Source organism: Chelmon rostratus, chromosome 16, assembly GCF_017976325.1.
Source record: "Chelmon rostratus isolate fCheRos1 chromosome 16, fCheRos1.pri, whole genome shotgun sequence".
In the NCBI taxonomy this organism is placed as follows: domain Eukaryota; kingdom Metazoa; phylum Chordata; class Actinopteri; order Chaetodontiformes; family Chaetodontidae; genus Chelmon; species Chelmon rostratus.
In genome coordinates this window covers 3,546,596-3,567,279 of record NC_055673.1, presented here as the reverse complement: position 1 = coordinate 3,567,279, position 20,684 = coordinate 3,546,596, and the positions used below count along the sequence as shown (strand labels likewise).

General features: G+C 43.3%; 1 protein-coding gene and 1 long non-coding RNA gene across 3 annotated transcripts; one reads left to right on the top strand and one right to left on the bottom strand.

Moving 5' to 3' along the window:
• Nucleotides 1–219: 219 nt before the first annotated feature.
• Nucleotides 220–7,299, top strand: LOC121619487. Of its 2 annotated transcripts, none has more exons than XR_006007532.1 (3): nt 220–238; nt 2,893–2,962; nt 5,544–7,299. It is a non-coding gene; the product is annotated as an uncharacterized LOC121619487 (long non-coding RNA). The 2 variants fall into 2 exon arrangements; XR_006007531.1 differs by having other exon boundaries at nt 221–406.
• iffo1a (intermediate filament family orphan 1a) lies at nt 4,441–19,510 on the bottom strand. The gene is made up of 11 exons (XM_041955197.1): nt 19,460–19,510; nt 18,002–19,125; nt 10,848–10,908; nt 10,024–10,119; nt 9,806–9,946; nt 9,548–9,735; nt 9,342–9,459; nt 8,865–8,867; nt 7,706–7,804; nt 7,473–7,603; nt 4,441–5,748 (listed from the first exon to the last, which is right to left on the bottom strand). The coding sequence occupies exons 2-11, from the start codon at nt 18,982–18,984 to the stop codon at nt 5,595–5,597; spliced, it is 1,974 nt and encodes a 657-aa protein (XP_041811131.1). The 5' UTR covers nt 18,985–19,125; nt 19,460–19,510; the 3' UTR covers nt 4,441–5,594.
• Between the last annotated feature and the right edge of the window lie 1,174 nt (nt 19,511–20,684).

Here is a 20,684-nt window from a genome sequence, read left to right as displayed (position 1 = left end):
GTTGTTATTGTGGTGAAAACAAAAACAACACAGGTGATTATTTACAGTTTGAAGTGTTCATGTGGTGGGGTGATAAGATTTGTTTGGGGTCTGTTACGGTGAAAGTTTGGTTTGTTGTGGTACACTTGTCACCTGACCTGCGCTGACCAATCAGACGCACCTGAATCAAACGCAGGTGTGCTCGTTGTCTTCCTGTTCGGTTTGGCGTCCGCGTGTTGACTCGTTTGTTCTGACCTCAGTGAGTGATTCATTTTCTTCTCTTTCTGTGACTTTGAGCTTCACTTGTTGACTCAAACTGTTCGGTAGAGTCTTGATTGATTATTCAGAGTATCAGCGTGCACAGTAACAGTAAAACACGGGGAAGCCTGGACAGGTAGGCACGGTGTACTTCACACAGTGATCACAGGTAATTCATTCAGCATTCATATTATTGTCCAACAACATTTTAGATTTTTCTTATAAATACAAACATCACAAGCAGCTGACGGCCTGCTGTTTTGGTTTTGACTGTTCAGATCAATAAAATCTGGCTGCAAGTAAAAGTCCTGCATTGAAAGTACTAGTCAAGTAAAAGTACATTAGTATTGTAAGCAAAATTCAGTATCAACAGTAACAGTACTCTTTATGCACACTGGTCCTTTCTAGAATTACTATTAGAATTATTTGATAATATTAATAATGAAAGTGTCAGTGTTTAATGTACAGTATCTGGTGGAGGTGGAACTAATTTACTATTAATTACTACAACTGAGTAGTTAATCACAGTTAATGAAGTACAAGTGCCTCAAAATTGGACTACAGAGGAGGTACCAGCTGTGTACACACTGTACTGCACTGTGTGTTTTTGTACTGTGATGGAAGAAGTATGTCCTTCAGTTAAAGTAGCAATACTTAAATATTCAATTTCAAGTAAAAGTGCTTTAAAATTTGTGTCAATTAAAAGTACAGAAATAATATCAGCAGCAGAATGTACTCTAAGTATAAAAAGTACTCCTTCTGGAGCACTGATGCATTAATATAAGAGCAGTATTTTAATGCTGTGGCATTGAACTGTTCACATGTTGAAATACTTTTCTGTGAAGTTGTACCTAAACGTGTCTGCAGTGCAGCAGAGACTTCTTCCTCTGTGGTGTTTTAGAATAAAGTTTACAGACAGTAGAAGTGGAGTACTTGGTTACTTAGTGAGTATCTTTGGTCCTGCTGTGCTTTCTGAGCGCTCCGTGTTTAATGTGCTGAAGCTGCACGGCAGTTTTCCCTCAGCAGCTTTTTCTTCTTCTGCTGTTCCGCTGTTTGTTCTTCTTCATTGATTTACTGTTTGAGTTCTGCTCAGTTAGGACAACAGGAGGCGAGTAATATCAAATCATTCCAGGAGCTGAAACTAATCAATACTGCCCAGATTCGTTCTGCTAATAAGTGTCTGATCAATAAATACTGTCGCTGGACTGCTGTGAAATGTTTTAATCTGTAATGGCACCGAACAATCTGTCCTTCAGCAGCAGCATTCAGCTTTCTGTCGCTAAAAATGTGCTTCAGAAGTCATTTTTAAAAAGTAAAAACGCCCTTAATGCAAACTGGCCAGAGAGTTTTTAATTACCGATAAATGAACCTGTAAATTAGAGGCTGTTTCAGTGGCAGCTGCTGATATTTAGAGAGCAGACTGATGTATATATAATGCAGATATCATGTCGGTTTTCAATCTGATAAAATACAACAGTTTAATCATCAATGAGGCCTGATTACAGAACATTTTTAACTCTCATGTTCTCGTCTGCGGGCTCTCTGCCTGCAGTTCACTTATTCTAAATGAAATTTAAGCAGCATTAATCAGCACACAGCAGCATCCCCGTTTGTGTATGTAAATATTTGACGTGTCTGCAGACATTTGTTGTCTAATCGGCCTCGTGAGTGCAGATACATATCAGCTTCAGTGAAACTACAGAAGCATCGGCATCGAAATGTGCCTAAAGTACTAAAAGAAAAAGTACTAAAAGTAAAAGTCCTCCTGCAGAAGAATGAAATATCACTGGATTCTCATTATGGATGCATTAGTTAACGATCTTATTCTAACTGCTTTATATACTGCTGGGATTAATCTATAAAAATACATCATTTATGTTTTAATTAGATTTTATATTATCTGAATCTGCAAAGACAATAAGCTGAAGTGTTGGTACAAGTAAATGTACTTTGTTACTGTCCACCACTGTATACTAGTACTACGCGGCTGTACCATTTTAGGTAGTTTAATGTGTGGTAATACATCATATCTCAGGCACAAGTAGAATATGTTTCATGTCATCAACAAATCTCTTCACAACTATTTTTTATTTGCTGTTGGACACTTGAAGCATCATGTGATCTTCAGCTGTTCTCAACCTGGAAAGTATTTATACAGAGTTTTCCCTCTGAAATGTACTGAAGTATTATTAGAGTAATGAACACAGTATTTACCACCGTGTACACCAGTAAAACTCTCACAGGGAGCATTTCTTCAGTTCTCACGTTTACTTTAACATTTTTAAAGCAGAGCTTGTGATCGAGTGTTTCTTGAATGTGGTTTTGTTACTTTTACTGCAGTAAACTGTGAGTTAGCAGTGCATCACATCTGATCTACCCTGAAAAAACACACAGAAACTTGTTCAGCATCTTTTATTCTGTGCAGCTTTTCAAACATTCAGCATCCTGAGAGAAGACGTTAACCTCATGAACACAACTCGTTTTACAGCCCAGCTCGTGAAATACGTGCACCCAAACCGCCACGGAGCTCAGAAACAGCTTCTGCTAGTTTCCATCCACACTTCCCGTTTGATCGGCTTCGATCTCTCCAGTTTCACGAGGCCTTTAAGTCATTTTCTCCCTCTCTCACTCGTTTTCTCTGCTTTCTCTCCACAGACGCTGGTTACAGTCTGATAATATAGATGTCAACAGTTCCGTTAAAGCAGCATCTGTACAGTTTGATGAGGTGAGTGATGTTTGTCTATTTAGCTTTGAAGTCTATTGTACACTTGCAGTTACTTAGTTTCACATTAAAGGAACAATTTGACATTTTCAGCTTCGGCCCGTCAGTAAAGCTGCTCAGACAGAGCAGTGAGCGGACCTCAGGACTGAAGCTGAAAGTGTTCCTGTAATGACTGTTTTCTGTGGTGAACATGGCCGGTTATTGAACAAGCAGACATTCAGTTAATCAAAGATGTGATTGACGAGCTGCACTGTGACGTATTTGTCGCAGCGCGTTGACAAAGATGCAAAAACTGGCACAAACTCAGTAAAAAAATACCGATTTTTAAACCGCTTCCCGCAACATGCCCCCCCCCCCGCACACATCCTGAAACAGGAGCATTAAAATAAACTCAGCTTTTAATCGCTGCTGCAGGTGTATTTGCTCTGTAACATCTACAGAAACAACGTTTGAATGATGCTACCAGACGTCTAATTCAGTTCCTACTGCAGCGACAACGATGCTAAAACTGAACGAGCGTGAATAAAATGTGAATTTACATCATGAGAACGTGACGCTTACAGCTTTATATTCAGCGCTATACACAGCCGCCTTATTCTGTACATTACATACAATTTTCAGCCTTTACAAACTGTACAACTTTGAGGACAAATACGTCTTTAAAATAGGTTTTACTTTTGTAAAAGAAAAACAAAAAACGCCCTTAAATTTCTGTTAATCGACAAACGTGCCGCTCGTTATTCCTGCAGGAAAACTTTAACGATTTCGTAACGCGTCAGTTTCCATTAGCATCGATAGCGAGCGCTAACGGGGACGATGGCTTGTGGTCGATGGGACATGAATATGACACCTTCCCTTTACATTTAGAGGAAAAATCAGCTCTTGAGATTCTCTCAGTTTACACTCAGTTCAGCAAACAAAGACTGATGTTGATCTGTCAGATGTCACTGAATCCAATTACGCATTTAATTGATTAGTTGATCGGCTGGAAATGATCCCAAATTTCACAGATTTCAGCTCCTCGAATACGAGTATTTGCTTGATTTAGTCGATCTTTAGCTCTTGATACTGGAAATATTAGTAATTTTCTAGCTTTTTCTTGATATTTTATAGACAATAATTGCAGGATTAATCAATAATGGAAGAAGTCGTTATCTACTGAGTCTGTGGCACAGTAACATTCACCTGTTTGACCGTCTCAGGCTTTACCTGAAACAGTTTCAACTACACTGTGACATTAATGTGAACAGTTTGGTCGGGCTGTGGTCAGGATTTGAGACATTTTACATTATTTAGCCATTTAATTGTTCTGTTAGTATTTTAAATCAGCGGTTCCCAACATTTTCTGGCTTGTTGATGTCAGAGTCATTTTAGCCTCTCGCCGTGTTTCCTTTGAGTAATTTGTGGAGGCCTGACGAGGAATAACTCTCCAGCGTTTCACAAGAAAAGAGCAAAGATTAAAAAAAAGAACGAGCGTAATTTTTCTGCCTTATCCAGTCAGTCGTCTCCTGATGCTCCTGCAGGATTACCAAAGCTCCGTTTTGGAAGTCGCATTAAAGATTTTGACTTATGAACATTATAATCTCCCTTTAAAAACCCATCATGTGTAATTTGCCGCTAATTGTAGACCATAAACGGCTCCTTAAATCAAAATTTAATCGTAACATTTCCAGAAACCGTGTTGAGGATGAGTGTCCACAGCCTTAAATGTTATTTAATGTTTCATATTCAGCAATCTGAGTTGCAGATAACAAAAATCTACTTTAAAAATCTTGAATTTTGTTTATATAATAATGCAGTTTGGTTTGTTTAGGAAGATTAAAACCTTTCAGATGCATTTCAGGGCGGAGAAGGTGTCATATTAATCAAATGTTGGACATCAGTTTAAGGCAAGTTGATAGTTGGAGATGTGTGAAAATAGTGACTCTACCTACAGCATCATCCCAGAAAATGGCAACTGGGTAATTCATATTTTAGGAATTAAACTTCTGCTTTATTTTTTGCAACATTTTTAAGCTGCTGCACGCGACAGGATTAAAACACAGAATAAAAAGCATTTCATTCTAATAAATAAGTGCGAATTAATCAGTAAAGCTGTTCATCACTCTTCATCGCTTTCATGAACAGTTATGTGCTGCAAACTGTTTCTTTGTGCATCGCTGCCTCTCTGCACTCGTGCGAACCTGCAGCTGAAAGGCATCGTTACAGAATCTGTGCAAATAAGCTCCTGCACTAAACAGAAACGTCAGTGTGCAACATGAGATCAGCTGTGTCCTTTTAAACCCCCGCTAACTGAGCCAGTGAAGATCTTTGAAAGTGCCATTTTTTTGTGGTTGACCTTCACGGAGGTGCAGTTACAGCTGATGACCACAGGAGGGCAGCAGCGACACCTGCTGTTTCACCAGCAGCTTTAACAGGAATCATTCTTGAATCAATCATCATGCTTTTGTGAGGACGTTGGTGTAAGTTTTGACCTTCATGACTGAGTTTGTGAGCAGTAAAGATCATGAAAATGTAACATCTGCTGGTTGTGAAATAATCTACAGTTTTGCACAACTTAATTTGTTTTCCTGCTCTCAAACAGCGGCGGAGGAGGAGCATCGGTGTGCACCAGCAGTGTGTGTGTCGGTGTGTGTCAGGGTTTCCTCCAGGCCAGAGGAGGGATGGCGGCGTTGGCGTCGCAGCAAGGCTCGCTGGCCTCGGAGTCGGCAGGGAGAGCCGGCTTTTTCCTCTCCTTCTCCTCGCCGTCCGAGTCGTCCACCATCAGGGTGATGAGCGAGGCGGACTTCCTGTGGAGGGACAAAACACGACAGGCTCATGTAGCTGTAACTGACCCCCTGTTTGTGCCTCTCATGGATTATCACAGCCAGGCTTCAGCTGAGAGATAAATCCTGCTGATCTTTAGCAAACAGACTTTCAGTCATCAAACGATCCCACTCAGATTTGAGGTTCCAGAGGTCGACGGGTAACTTTCTGTGTTAAAAACATGAATGAGATCTCTGGTGTGATGAAATCAAAAACAGAGAACAGCCGCTGAATCAAGAAAGCATTTCAAGAATCCTAAAAGACTCTTCTACCCAAATATATTAGTCGGCTGCATGGAAATTTTTTTTTTAACCTGTTTACCACGTTGCAACTCAGTTTCCTAAACAAATAATCATGTGTTTGTTATCATACATCCATTACATCAGTACTTACTTATCTTGTATTTATTGTGCAATAACCCAAAGACACTGCATGTTATAATTCAGATTTTGCACAAGCCACTAAAATTGAGGCATTCATCACAGGGCAAGTATTTAATATACATCACCTCTATAGCTGCAGTTATTTTTATTTGTTCAGTTTTTTCCTGAGTGAATTTTCACACAAAGTCTCATCTAACTACTCTCCTTTGATATTTTTCTTATAGTCTGCAAAATGAGCAAGGAGATGCTACTTCCAGCAGCTACCACAGTAGAAAAGAGTTGCAGCCTGTAAAACAGGTTTCAATATGTTTTTTACCACGTAGCAAGCAGAATATTTAATCAGATGGTTAAAAGAGTCTTTAAAGATTCAGAAAATACCGTAAAGTGTTAAACATTTGAGGCACAACCTGGAGCCCATCCTATGTGTTAGTGGCCTGAGGAGTGCTGAGCAGCTGTTCTTCACTGTCCTCAGGAGGAAGGTGGAAGGTGGAAGATATCTCCTGTCAAACATCTTTTTGAATCATCAAGTTTTTTCTTTGCAAACATGCTCAGCTGTAGCTAACATGATGCTAACCAAACCGACACGTGACAGAAGTATCCACCTGATTTAGCAAAACTCATTCTGGACCAATCACAGCCACCAAAAAACCTTTTTTACTGCAGGTGTTTTGAAGGGTCGCAGCAGGATCACGGCTCTGTTCCATTCAAGTGTCACAGGAAGCAAAGCGGCGATCCAGCGTGCACAAAACCAGAGCCCTGAACGCCAACACGGACCACTGCCGTCAGAGATGTTACGTATTACACCTGTGCTCGTCCTGCTGTGCCGTTCAGAACAACCTACTGCGTTAAGACGGAGACTATCCTTTCATTGATCACTTTATCATCAGTACAGAGGGAGACAATAACAATATAAAGGTAAATGCTTCAAATATGGATGCTGCTGCAAAGAAGCTACAAACTGTAAAACATGGAGGCTTCACACACACACACATTCAACCAAACATAAGAGCTGTACAATCAGCACAGGTTCAAGATCAGTGTCACCAAATTAGTATCTGACTAAATGTGAAATATGGTCACAATCTGCCTTCTGTTCCTGAGTTATGCTGCTGAATAATGAACAGAAAAGTGTTTCTGCAAAACATGATGTCACAGTGAAGCTGACCCTTGACCTTTTGAAAAATAAAATATCACTTCATTTTATCCTCTGAGACATTTTATATTTTGTCATAATTAAGGGATGAATCCTTCAGTTATTGTCAAAAATGTGTTTTTGAATGGACGAGAACGGCTTTGGGTTTCTTTGCAGTGTGTGTGTGTGTTACCTGTCTCCGCTCTGTGTGATGAGTCTCCTGCAGGTCTCCATCTGGACGTCCAGCCCTCTTTTCATCGAACACATCTCCATGTACTCGTGCAGGTGACGGTTCATGTCACTCTTGGCTGTAGCTAGTTCCAGCTGAGCGGGACAGAAAACACAAATCCATTAACACCAGTAACACGATCACCTCTCCAGTCAACCGACTCCAGTTTATACCGCTGTGCAGAAAAACAGACTCGCCTCTATCTGGTCGATGGTGTCCTGGTACTCCTTCTCTCTGGATTTGAACAGAGACTCCGTGTCTTTAATCACCTCCTCTATGGACTCGTCCTGCTGCTGCTGATGCATGAAGTGAAGAGAAAAGAAAGACGATGAAATGTTCTGCAGCTGGAAGAACGTCAGTCATCAGTATTTAAGAGCTAAACCTCAGCAAGAGGAGCCGAAGAACCGCAGAAGAAGCAGTGCATCACATCTGACGAACTTTTAAACACCACACCAAATATAACAGAAACATATAAATATACACCAACGAATGTTAGAGTGGCCAAAATAATAAAAACGTTACAATACAGGATGATCAAATGCAGGTGAGTCCAAATGTGACATCTTTTACACAAATACAATAAACATAAGACTAAGACGACATATTTGGGCCATTGTGGGTTGAAAAAAAATAGAAATATGGAGGAGGAAGAGGGTAATATTCCAAGAAAATAACTCAGAATTTCTGAAAATTAAAGACTTATATTAACAAGAAAAAAAATTCTCAAATTATAAAGTAATAACTTTGTGAAAAAACTATTAAAAATTACAAGATTAAAGTGTAAAAGTATTATTATTTAGATTATTTGATAACATTTATTGAAATAAATCAGATTTAACAATAAGGAAATAGTTGTGATTTTAGCTCAGAATCAGCACATTATCATCAGACTGTCCTCTAAAGACTTTAATCCTTTCATTTAAACCTGATCAATATGTTGATTAATCAGTCACATAAAACTGAAGAAAAACTCCCAAGACGACGTCTTACAATCAGTTTTGTCTGACAAACTGTAGAAAAATCTGAAGATATTAAATTCACAATGATATTAATCAGAGAAACAGGAAGCTTTGATGTTATCGTCACTGTGCATGAAGCTTGTTGACAGAAATGAATGATTAAACTTGATTAAATTGAAACTATTATTAAAATGCTGCCAACTTTGTTTTCTAGCACTGGATACAAGCTTGCAGCAGCACAGGTGAACTAACAGAGAACCTGTGTGAGGGAACCACAGGTGTGTCAATCTGTCGTCATCCTCTCCGGCTCAGTTAGTTAAAAACAGCTGGACGGACTCGAGCCGTGAACTCAGCACCAACATACTGCAGTTAAATGTCCTAAAAACAGCTCGCGCACCAGCTTCAGGTCAGCCAAGTGGGCCAAAGCGCCCCCGACAGGAAACACCCCCGATGTCCCTGACGCTGGGAAAACAGATCTGTGTGGAGCTGCTGATGTTGATTCAGCCAGCGCTCCCCTCTCATTCAGAGCACTCACTGTGTCCTGTCCTAAACATGCTAATTCAAATATTTGGGATTAATAAAATCATTAATCTCTGAGCACGGCTGAATGTTTTACTGTGGAGTATTATGGGCTGTCAAACGTGAGCAGCAGCATCCTTTAAACAGAGCTGGTGCTGGAAAGATTAGTCACTGATTACTGAACAGGAAGCTAATCAACATCATCACTGACAACTGATTAATCACTTAAGTCATTTATCTCTGCTGGTCTCAGCTTCTCACTATGAGGAAGTTACGACGTTAGTTGATCTTTAATTGAATTGATAATGAACATAAGATAGTGTGTGTGTGTGTGTGTGTGAGTGTGTGAACACACCTCTCCCTGTGTTTCCATTCCCAGTGAGTATCCAGGAAAATCTTCCCAGAGCAGAAGTGTTTCCTCGGTTTCCTCCCAGGCCAGACTGTCGCAGTCATCCTCGAACTCACACTCCCTCCTGAACACACACACACACACACACACACACACGTGAACTACACAGATTAACATCAGCGCGTTTCACCATCATTGTCCAGAACACCTACAGCTGATTCAGCATCCTCTGCATCTGCTCGTTGATCTGATTGGCCGACGTGCTGCACGACTCCTCGTCTTTGGCCCCGCCTCCCTCGCCCTCGGACATGCTCAGCTCGTCTCCGTCCCCGCCCTTCGCCGACTGCCCGCTCGGCTTCCTGGCCCGGCCGCTCAGCGTGGAGGGGGGCGTGGCCACCTGCTGGGAGGAGGCGTGGTTACGTAAGGCGGAGGTGGATCGTCTGTCGAGCGCGGTCGCCAACAAAACATACCTGGAACATGTGGATCATGTCCTCGCAGTTCCTCTGCTGGGCGACGTCGCAGAGGCGGGCGGTGATGTCGATGCGGCGGCAGATGTCCATGTCCACCTTCATGGCCTTCTCCTGGATCTTGCTGTCCAGGTCTGACAGGTTCTGATGGGGGCAGAGAAAACATCCTCAAACATTTCTGCTTCGATAACGAGGCGACACGCAGCTCAGAGCAGACTCACGTTGCTGACGAGTCCTTTAAATAGAACGAGTTCGGCCTTCAGCTGCTTCACCCTCAGAGCCAGCTCATCCTGACACACCTCGCTCTCCTGCAGGTCCTGAACACACACATGCATGCACGCACGCACACACGCACACACACACATATAAATTAGAAGAACACACATTTCAACCTCCAGACAATATTATACTGACAGAAGCTTTGCTGTGAATCTTGTTAATAATGATAATCAGAGTAAAATGTGAAAATATGCTGTTTCTCTTTAAGGTTTTTTTTAAATTAAAGGTTTATTTTGACTGAACCAGAGTCAGTGGTCATTGGTGGAACAGCTAGAGGACAAATCAAGATGATTTTGGTGAGTTTGATTTAATTTCTGTCCGGTTTGAATGTTTTACAATGGTAAAAAATTACTGTTTCTGTAAATGGAGTTTGGTGGCTTTGGTGAGAGCGATATAGTTGCTATTTCTTGTTAAACAAAAATGATTTTACTCTTTAACAAGAAGGTTTGTCTCTGCAGGAATCCTTTCCGTAGTAATAACTCAGCCTGACAAGAATTTCTCCATTTGTCCAGGACACTGAGGACACGTCAGACTTGGACATGAGTCCAGCACGCTCCTCAAAGCAGACAGGAAACAGACCTGTTGTTTCCTGTCAAAATAAGCCAAAGGTCTTCATCCCTTGGATCATTTATAATATTAAAAAGAAGATGAGGAGCTGAGATGTGATCTGAAGAACTAGAAAAGAAAAGTTGCACTTTGTTGGAGGCAATTTTCTTTAATTGATTCTGAGCTGGAGCAGTTTGATAATACAGCATTTGAAATTTACCTCTTCCAGCTCAGCCACCTTCTCCTGCAGGTCCATTCTGGCTGTGTACTCCTCCTCCCATCTGCAACACACACACACACACACACACACACACACATATTAATCATTGTATCTTCTTTTGGTATTTCTTTTTTTACTTCACATCCATTGATGCAACAGTAGTTCAAACAACCTCAGCAGCCAATTACAGCTGAATGTCTGGACTCTGTGATGGTGGTGGCCTTGTTTTCAGGTGGGTGAAGAGTTTCAGCCTGAGATAAATCCAGCTCCCTGAAGCTTAGGTAAAACCCACCGAGGTTACCTGACTGACCTACACAGCATCAAGGCTCCTCCTGCCTGCCACCACTAGCGTTACTCAGCAGGCGTTACATAAGGAGAGAGCATGCAGCGTGCATGTGCAGCATGAAGAGCATGCTGCAACACCGAGTCACTATGGAGACGACAGAAATAAACAGAGGCTGCTGGACTGCGAGCGTTCTCAAATGCATCTTGCACAATTTCTGCTAATTAGCCCTCTATTATAATGAGATACATCTCAGCTTTTACAAAAATATGACCTCGTAGCAATATTAAATATAGCAACATTAAAAAAACACTCTATACCATCTCAGGGAGCTCTCATTCTCCCACATTTAGTTCTTTTTGCTAATGCTAACAGCAGCATGCTACACATACACTGACTTGATCTTAGTGTGCTAAACATTAAGTTCATCTCAAAGCAGAGCTGAGTACAGCTGAGTCTGATGATGTAGAGCCGAGCCTGACAAGCTGAGTCTGAAATGTCCTAAAACGGCCACCGTACATGACAAACACTATTTTTGTTTGCATTCTTTCGTTTTCATGCTGCTTCTCCTCGTTTGGGATGCTTTAGCTGAACTGACGCGTTTTCTCAAACACCATCATCAACTCGTCTCAGCTGCTCTGGCTTCCCTCCATCTCGGCGTCCTTTTTGTCCTTCACACTCACACTGCTCAGCTGAGCCGCTGTGGCACTGAAACGATGACGTCGCGTCTCTGATTGCCAGCAGGGATCATTTCATTTGAGCGTTCTGGTACATGTCACATGTAGGTTACATGCACATGAGTGACACGTGCAGATTTCTGCTGATAAATATCAGACGTGTCACATGCGAGGGGATAAAATGTGAAGTGGGTTCATGTCAGCTGCAGTGACCGGAGGCAGAAACACTCAGATGTGATGAACAGAGAGGATGGCGTGACGGCTGATGCTGATCTGATCTGTTTGTCAGTCTCAACACGTGGCTCTGCAGTGAGGCTGCTGGGTGTCACAGAAGCTGCTTCAGGGCTGCAGGATGAGGCCGAAGCTCGTTGAAAAGCAGCATCTGAATCATAAACCCTTCACATGATCACCGCCGTCCCGTTTTATCTGAGACTTCACTCACTGCTGCACTGCACTGAGCTGTGATGTCGGGAAATGACGTAAAGTTAAAGCGTCCTCTTTGGAAAAACTGCATCAGTCATCGAGACACAACTTCCTGTTCCGCCTCCTACCAACACACAACTTCAGTGTTATGGTTCAGCGCTGTAGGATTCACTGTCTTGTCGATGCCACTCGGACGTCTGTGAGATTGCAGCTGGAGCCAGGAGGCAGTAACGGCAGCTTAATGTAAGGAGCGGTGGCAGAGGGAGGCAGCCGCGGTTTAGATCAAACTAACAACACACAGCTTGTTTTTTAGTGAGCTTCAGAGGTGCTGACAGGTGTATCTGGACACCCGCTGTTCTGTTGCCTGCTACACAGACTCAGTCTTTGCAGCATGTGGTTACTCTACACCCACCTGACAATCGAAGACCTCCCCCTCCCGACAAAGTTCCCCCCCTCCTGCTGGCCAGTATTCTTCCACACAGATGGAAGGGTTTGGCGTGTCGGCTACATGAGCTGACACTGAGTTAATGCACTTGATCACACACATGGATATGATTGGTTTGTTTTTAATGTGAAATGTAGAAACACCCACCAGGGGGCTCTGCTGCGACGCACTGCCTCTGGTATGATGATTGTAATTGCTTTTTAAACAGTTCTACGTAGTTTTTGCCTGTTGGAGAGCCGAGTAGCGCAGCTACATAAAAACAGAGATGTGCAGCACAGAAACAGCAGCTTCTGGGGTCAGCGTAGCAGCTTCATTTAGTTATAATGATGTGTTGCACCACATCCTTGCTCCGATATTCACGTCCTGGCTATGACTTTATGGTCAGGCATTGGAGAAGCATCTACCTCGTCATCTATCTCCTGGCAATAATGCACCATTACACAGAAACACATCTCTGACCACAAAATGACTCAATATTCACTATTATGGAAAGACTGAGGAGCCAGCAGCTGTCTGCAGGGGAGGAAACCAGCCTGAAAACTTCTGGTCTGTTTCAGGAAATAACCAGCAGTTTTGTAAAGTGTACAGGAACTGCAGTTAGTGGGCTGAAAAGCAGCAGTGTGTTCCGCTGGTGACGCTGTTGTTTCCACTTTTACCTCTCTCAATCTATTCACACACACACACACACACACACACACACACACACACACACACACACACACACACACACACACACACACACACACACACACAATGACTCACTGCATCCTCACAGTGCATCCATTATGAGGTGATATTGGTAAGGTGAGAGAGTTGACATTCAGAGCGAGCGTTTCAGCCTTTAGAGACAAAGCAAGTGTGCGTATAAATACTAAAGGGCCAAAAGTATGTGGACACTTGTTTGGTGTCTGGTGAAGGCAAACCTTCATGCTGCAGTACACAATGATATTCTAGACAACGTGGTGCCAACTGTTTGTGTTTGCCTCTTTGCTGTTAAACATGACAATGCCTCCGTGTAAGAAACTTTCCCGGCTTGGTGTGCAAAAACTTGACTGGTCTGCACAGAGAAAGCCTAAAACTCAACCCCATCCGACACCTTTGGGATGAACCAGAACACAAACTGAGGCCTTACCAACAAACATCCCTGCTGCTAGGCTCAAGCAACTGATGGGAAATCCTCCCAGAAGAGTGGAAGCTGTTGCAGCTGCAGATGAGTGCACGTTGTTCTGGAATCACATGTTCAACAATCACATATTTATGTTTGGTCGTCCACATATTTTTGGCCATGTAGCATATTCGCTTTAGCAACATGTTTTCTGATTAAAACATGACAATAAAGCTTCATTGACCTGATTTATGAGAGCCAGAGAAGAAGAAATGCGAAGGTGGGAGGTGCGGTTTGGGATGAAGGTGGTAATGATGATGCCAGCGCCGGCCTGACGCCACAGAGGCTCACGTGGGACAGAAGAGGGTGAAATGAGACAGGAGGAAAGGCAGCGACGGAAGAGGAGTCAGCAGGGACGGCAGCAAACAACGCGACAGAAAACAGAAGAGGGCATAAAAGAAGGAGAATGAGAAATGTGATGAGAGATCCACGCAGAGACAGTGAGAGCGAGACTGAGGATAAACGAGAGAGGAGTGACGGCAGCCTGGGTGACATCACTGCTGGCGGTCACAGGCCAGTGCTGCATTGCAGGTACCAGAACTAACCCCAGCAGGGAGGAGGAGGAGGAGGAAGAGAGGCAGAAAGGCAAAATCAAGAAAGGATGCAAAGATCACGTGAGCGAAAAACAACTCCTCAGTAACATTAAAGCACTTCCTTTAACTTCACTGCGAGCAGCTTTACAGGAGCAGCTTCTGGGAAGTATTTTTACTTCAGTCAGACCTCCAGCTGCAGTCAAACACAGCACGGCCATGTCCTCACAATCAGGAAGTATAACTGAACAGCTAACCGAGGAAATCAAATATTTAAAAAAAATCTAATTAAATATTAAATACAAAAAATGTTCTGGCACGATCATCAGAGGGTGGTCAGGAGTATTTTGGGGGGACTCCTGGTTGCGGCCCTGTCAGCCAGTCAGATGCAGAAATTAGAGATGATGTTCAATCAGGTCTCTAGGAAGTATAAATTAAGCTCTCTGATTGGATGTTTCTGACTGAAAAGCACCTTAAGAGCTGCAGCTCACTTCTCTCCTTGATTTTCATGTCCACAAAACCAAAAACCACATCTTTCCTAACACGGCTGCTCATCTGTTGTACTGATGAAGCCTTGAAATGCTCCAACTGTGAGTCACCTGCCTGTGAAAACAGAAATAATGTGGCTTTTACTTATGGAAAACCTGGACGGCCCAAATCAACCCCCCACTGTGCAACTCTGTGGTGACTTCATGTTGCAAAACACACGCACATCTTTAGGAAGCCATCTTTAAAAACCTTTACATTTGCATTTAGAACAATATGTTTTAAGAAGTGCAGAAGTAAAAGACACAGAAAGGAGGATTTTACTATGTGGTGAGTCTTTGCAAAGTGAAATAAAAACTACAAACATTAAAACCATCCGAGGTTTCTGAAGTCTGATCCTCCTCACTTCCCATCAAATCAAACTGCCTCTCTACTTAATTGATGTACTTTTGTTTTGCGCTGCAATGAAATCCCATAAGGAAGCAGGATGCTCTCAGAAATATCTACCATAGCCTTCAAACATGAAAAACCTGAATGCAGCTTGGTGCAGCACTGACATGGAAATGATGATGAGAGCAGGAACATTCAGGTCAGAGTGTGAGTTGTTGCTGTGCAGTAAAGCATCCTGCTGCTTCTGAAATCGATGTGACTGAAGGCTTGTCCCGCTGTGGCATCCTGCCTCAGCAGGCTGAGGCACAGAGTGGTGAGCTCAGTGCTTTTCAGTATAAAGCAGCAGCGGGTGACTGTGTGTTAATGTGTGTCAGCGTATGAGTGTGGGCCGGGTCAGTGCAGAGAGAAACACAAGCTGCATGCTGAGCAAATCCACTTGCAGACAAAATGGACGTTTGAGTCTCATTTCTACATGTCAGGCACTAATTCCTCAACTGAAAAGCAACATAAAGGCTGACTCCAATGACAAATTGATTTACTAAATTATTCATTAAAATGAAAGCTGCCTGGTTTGAATGTCTGTTTTCTGGTTAATTTGGCGAATTAACGAGATAAGTCAAAAGTACCCCTCAGACTGATGCAAAAATGAATGCACGTCCACATTGCTACACCTCTATCCTGATTGGATCTGACTGAGAACCCGAGACCATGTCGTGGTGGCGACTTGTCAATCACAAGGTAGCAACGCCCTAAAGCATACCCTCCATTATCGTCTATTTCACTCTCAATGGGAGCAAGATTTGCTAAATCAACCTCATGCTGGCTCAAGGAAGAACTGAAACTAGAGACTGAGACCATGAACCAATGAGGACACAGTTTACTGAGGTAATAAATCAAGGGAGAAGTCGCCTCATTTTCCCATAGGCTTACATACAATCAGCCTTCTTTTTGCAGCCCCCTGCTGGCCATTGGAAAGACTGCAGGTTCATGGCACCTCTGCGTTCACTTTTCAGACCCTGCGGCTTCGTCCATTATTTATAAAGTATCAGGTTTTAGCTTCTCAGAGGGATCAATGAATAAAAGCTTCAAAATACATGTGTAACGAGGTGAGGTTCAGATATATGATAACTATGAAAGTGTCACTACCTGATAAACTCACAATCACAATACTCGGGTGCTGATACCATCTGTACTGCAACTCCTAAGTATTGTAATTCTACAAGTACTGTTCAACATTCTGATTTATTTCACATTTACAAAAACATCACACGTGGCATGTTATTCAGTCTTTGAGTTGTGTTTCAGATCCATCATTGCTAAACTGTGTATGAAAGTGGTAAATAGAACTGTTTTTGAAGTAATCTGCAATATTTAGATGTTTCTGCTCATGAAGCTAGTGCCATAAGAAAATAATAAATAACTGAAATTAACTTGAAAACTGTTCTTTCAAATCTTTGGACTGGACTGCAATAAAATGAATTTAAAAAATCCACATTTTTTAAGTGAAGTTCTGAATGTAGCTGTTCCTGCTCATCGAGCTAGTGCTACAAGAAGAATATCGTCCATATCAGAGGAACCAAACAACCATTAAACAAACGCTCAACAGAGGAGGACCGACACCTCAGGTCAAGACTCGGCAGTTTACCTCCTCCTGAGAAATAATCTCCAACCTATAATACTGTCCTCTAATCCCAGGAGACCTGACAGCCCCACAGCGGTTAAATATCTGGGACCCCCCATCAGTCAGTCACAGCTGAAGAAGCCTCTTGGAAGAGAGGCGAAATGTTTTATGTTTCTACATCAAGTCCAGCTGCTCTTAGTTCATTTCCACAGAGCATCAAAAATACCTGGAAGTAAGAGTGCACTCTGATTAATATAGATTGTTAAAACAATATCACAGCTTTGATGCTAATTTCTGTTAGCGCAACAACGGTAATTCCCATTAAGTGTTAGCATTGAGCTAATGGTATACAGTTTTCCAGGCTACTCATCTGTATTATACATATGTTTTTGTACGTCCTGCTGTTAGGTTAAGCCTCCTCTAACTTTCCCTTTAAATGTACTGCTGGTCGGAGAGGTGGAGTATATACCACATATTAAAAACATTAGCATCACGGTGCTGTTAGTGTGGAGGCAGGTGCTGTAGGTGTGCCCTGCACCTGACAGCACACTCTCTGCTGGATGCCACCATCCATCCAATACAAATCAATACAACTTAGTCTGCTTGGTGGCCTGAGCCAGTATCATTACCAGAACAGGAGCTGGGACCGACCTGCACATTTCCTGCATGATGCTTTTATCTTTTAAAAGCCCTGAAGTCTGCATTCCTCTGTGCAACAGACCATCCAGGAATATATGAAGACCCTCACACAATAATGCAACCCCACAGTCCTCACGCCTGTCTGACACAACACATACAGGCCTGCACAGACAGGCTATACAGCAGTTTCCTTTTAAATAATTAGAATTATAGATCAGTGACTGCATGCATGATGATGACAGCATCTCATCTTATCAGCTGTGTTATTGTACCATGAGAACATTCAGTGTTTTACATGAATGATTTCAAGACAAACAAAGTTATGAGAAGCTTGTTTAATATGTGGCAGTCTCACTGGCAGAATGAAGCTGCACACAATCACAAACCAGCCGCTTGAAGGCCGAAATGTCTGCGTGAGAGCAGATGATCCAACCCCCCCGCAGCCATGTTACATGTTTAAGGAAACTCTGAGATCAAAGTGAGAGCAGCTCTTACCTCCTCTTGTACTCGTCTCTTTCTCTCTTCACCTTGGACAGCACATTGTACAGGGCCCTGATCTCAGGCGTGATGGTGTCGATCTGGACCCCGACGCCGTCCGGGTGCGTCCAGGAGACTCCGGGGCCCGTGACGCACGACTCCCTCCCGGTGCCAAACCGGCGGGTGTGGTTGAAGGACCAGATCGTCCCGGGGAGGAAGCGCGGGGGAGGAGGGAGGGTGTTGTTGGTGTTCGTCCCGGTGTGAGAGGCGTATTTCTCGTTGATGTTGGTGATGGTTTTGGACGGGTCGGTGGGACTCAGGGCCGGACTGATGGAGAAACCGGATGTGGTGAGGTTGGAGTTTGAATCCGTGGAGACTGGGAGCGGGTTCAGGTTGGTCCCCAGCTGGTATTTATTGTCAAAAAGGGGAGGGGGGTTCAGGGTTGGAGAGAGGAGGCCGCCGGGCAGGTAGGCCGAGTTGTTGGCGTTGTGGAGCGGGATGAGGCCCGGTCTGGCTGGAATAGGCCCGATAAATCCAGTCTGGACCCCCATCTCTTTGGTCAGCGGCTTCTGGTGTCCTTCCCCTCCGCAGTTATCCTCCAGAGCCTGCTGCAGCTGCTTCTCCAGCACCTTGTTCCTGCGCTCCAGCTCGTGCACTTTGGCCAAAAAGCAGCGGAAGCGCAGGTTCAGGGTCTTCAGGACGCTGATATTGGACCCTAGGTCGTTGCGCAGCGCCGTGGCGGCGGGGGGCACGCGGTGCAGGGGGCTGCTCAGGTGCAGGTAGGCGAGGCCCGACGGCGGCAGGGCGCCCAGGTCCAGCCCGGACAACCCATCAGGCCCGAACCCGCCGTGGTCCCCCAGGAAGTAGCCGGGCTCTGGGATGGCGGAGTCTGCCTGGCCCGTCATCTGGTGGTGGTGCTGCTGTGGGGCCAGGAAGCCGCTCTCCCCCAGGACCGGATTCATGCTGGAATAGGAAAATCTGAAGTGCTCGAAATCCGGCATGAACTCAGACTTCTATATGTTCAACTCTGCAGATAATTCCGTCCAAAACCTGATTATTGTCCCCAACCGGAATCAGGCCCAGCAGCCTCGGGTTTGAGTCCTCCTCCTGATGTCACCGACGATCACCTTTATGCAGAGGAGCTGTGTGAAGTCAGATAATGCGGGTTAAAATGATGCTTCGTGGGCCTAAAAATGGCAGCATAATATATCAAACTCCCAACAGAATATTACAGCAAACCCACGCTGATGCGCTGCGGGGAATAAAATCAAATCAAACACAACAAGGAGGCTCTAAACCCGCAGCCGCGCAGCTGCTCCTGCAGCAAAATTAGACGAGCGACTTCACTTTTACGCAGGACTGATTTCCAGTCCGGAGCGCAGCGGCGAGGAGCAGCCAGAAGATGTTTATTCTAAGCCTGAGAATAAAGCCAGAAGGAGACATTCAGCAGCTCTGATGGAAATGGAAACACCATACCTGCTCGTCACAGGAGGAAACTCTCACTTCGGCACCAGATAATGAGGTGAAATGAGTCCAAGCGCAGCGTCGAGCGGCGGTGCGGCAGAGCTCAGGAGTAAACACGAGCGACTGACTGCGGCTGTCAGATACCGAACACCCGGTAGGAGAGGAGCAGCGGGTCTGCATGGCTACCGTAGTGACCAGAGTAGAGGAGCATCTGTGCTGAGGCAGAACAAACAAGGACTTTAAAAAAAAAAGCGAATATTCTTCCTAAATAGGCTGAAGTTACAAAATCAACAGTGTTTTAAAATGTTCTGTAATTTAATCATCAGAAACAAGCAGCAAACGACAAATTTCCACCTTCTTTCCAGCCGGTTGGTGCTCAGAGTGGATCACAGGTGAGTTTATTAACTGAGGTAAATGTGGATTTAAAATAAATATATAAATACATAAATAGTTATTGAATTAAATTCTTAAATAAATGAATAGATAAATAACTATATAATTTAATTCTTGATATAATTATTTAATAAAATGCTTAAATAATTATATTGTTCAATACTTTATAAATGTATCATCATATAGCTTATTTATTCATTTATTTAAGCATTTAATTATATCACTATGTATGTATTTATATATGTTTAGTTCCCTCCACAGAGCTAGCATTAGCTCGCTAATTGCCTCCTCTCTCCTTAGTAATTTATAGTTAGCTAATTGTTTACCAGGCTCCAATTGTGCAACTTAATTGGAAACTAATTGACCTACTTTTAGCACACAGACACACCTTCAAATCAATTTTCTAACTTTAGCCAGTTCATCGTGGTTAACGCTGACTAGCATTACCTCGCTAACTCTCAACTGACGGTTTCTGCAAGAAAGAGGAGCGAGGGGCCCGTTTGTGTGCATTATGAACGAACGTGAACCACATATTCAGACGTTCTTCATCATACGATAACGAGCGAGACTTTCTCTCTGAATTTATTTGAGGCATCGGGTTTTTGGGGTTCCCTGTGAACCAAGAAACCGTCCTCCCCACGTACCCCCGGCCCTCTTCTCCAGGCGCCAAGATAAAGATTTTATTTTGGCTTTTCTCCCAGAAACTAATTTTATACTCTGCACCAAACTCAATGACACTGAGTACAGCCAGCAAAACAACAGCCTCAAGATCCTGGCTGGAAAATGTTATAAACCTCAGCTTAAATTTAAAATGATGACTAAATGCATTGATGCAACACAGGTT

What these genes read in the sequence shown, in the direction of transcription:
- iffo1a (XM_041955197.1), bottom strand. Translation starts at nt 18,984, where the DNA reads ATGCCGGATTTCGAGCACTTCAGATTTTCCTATTCCAGCATGAATCCG. An exon ending in ACACCATCGACCAGATAGAG is followed by an intron (nt 7,604 to 7,705) that starts GCGAGTCTGTTT and finishes TGTCCCGCTCAG; the next exon opens with CTGGAACTAGCTACAGCCAA. An exon ending in ATCACACAGAGCGGAGACAG is followed by an intron (nt 5,749 to 7,472) that starts GTAACACACACA and finishes GTCCCTCCACAG; the next exon opens with GAAGTCCGCCTCGCTCATCA.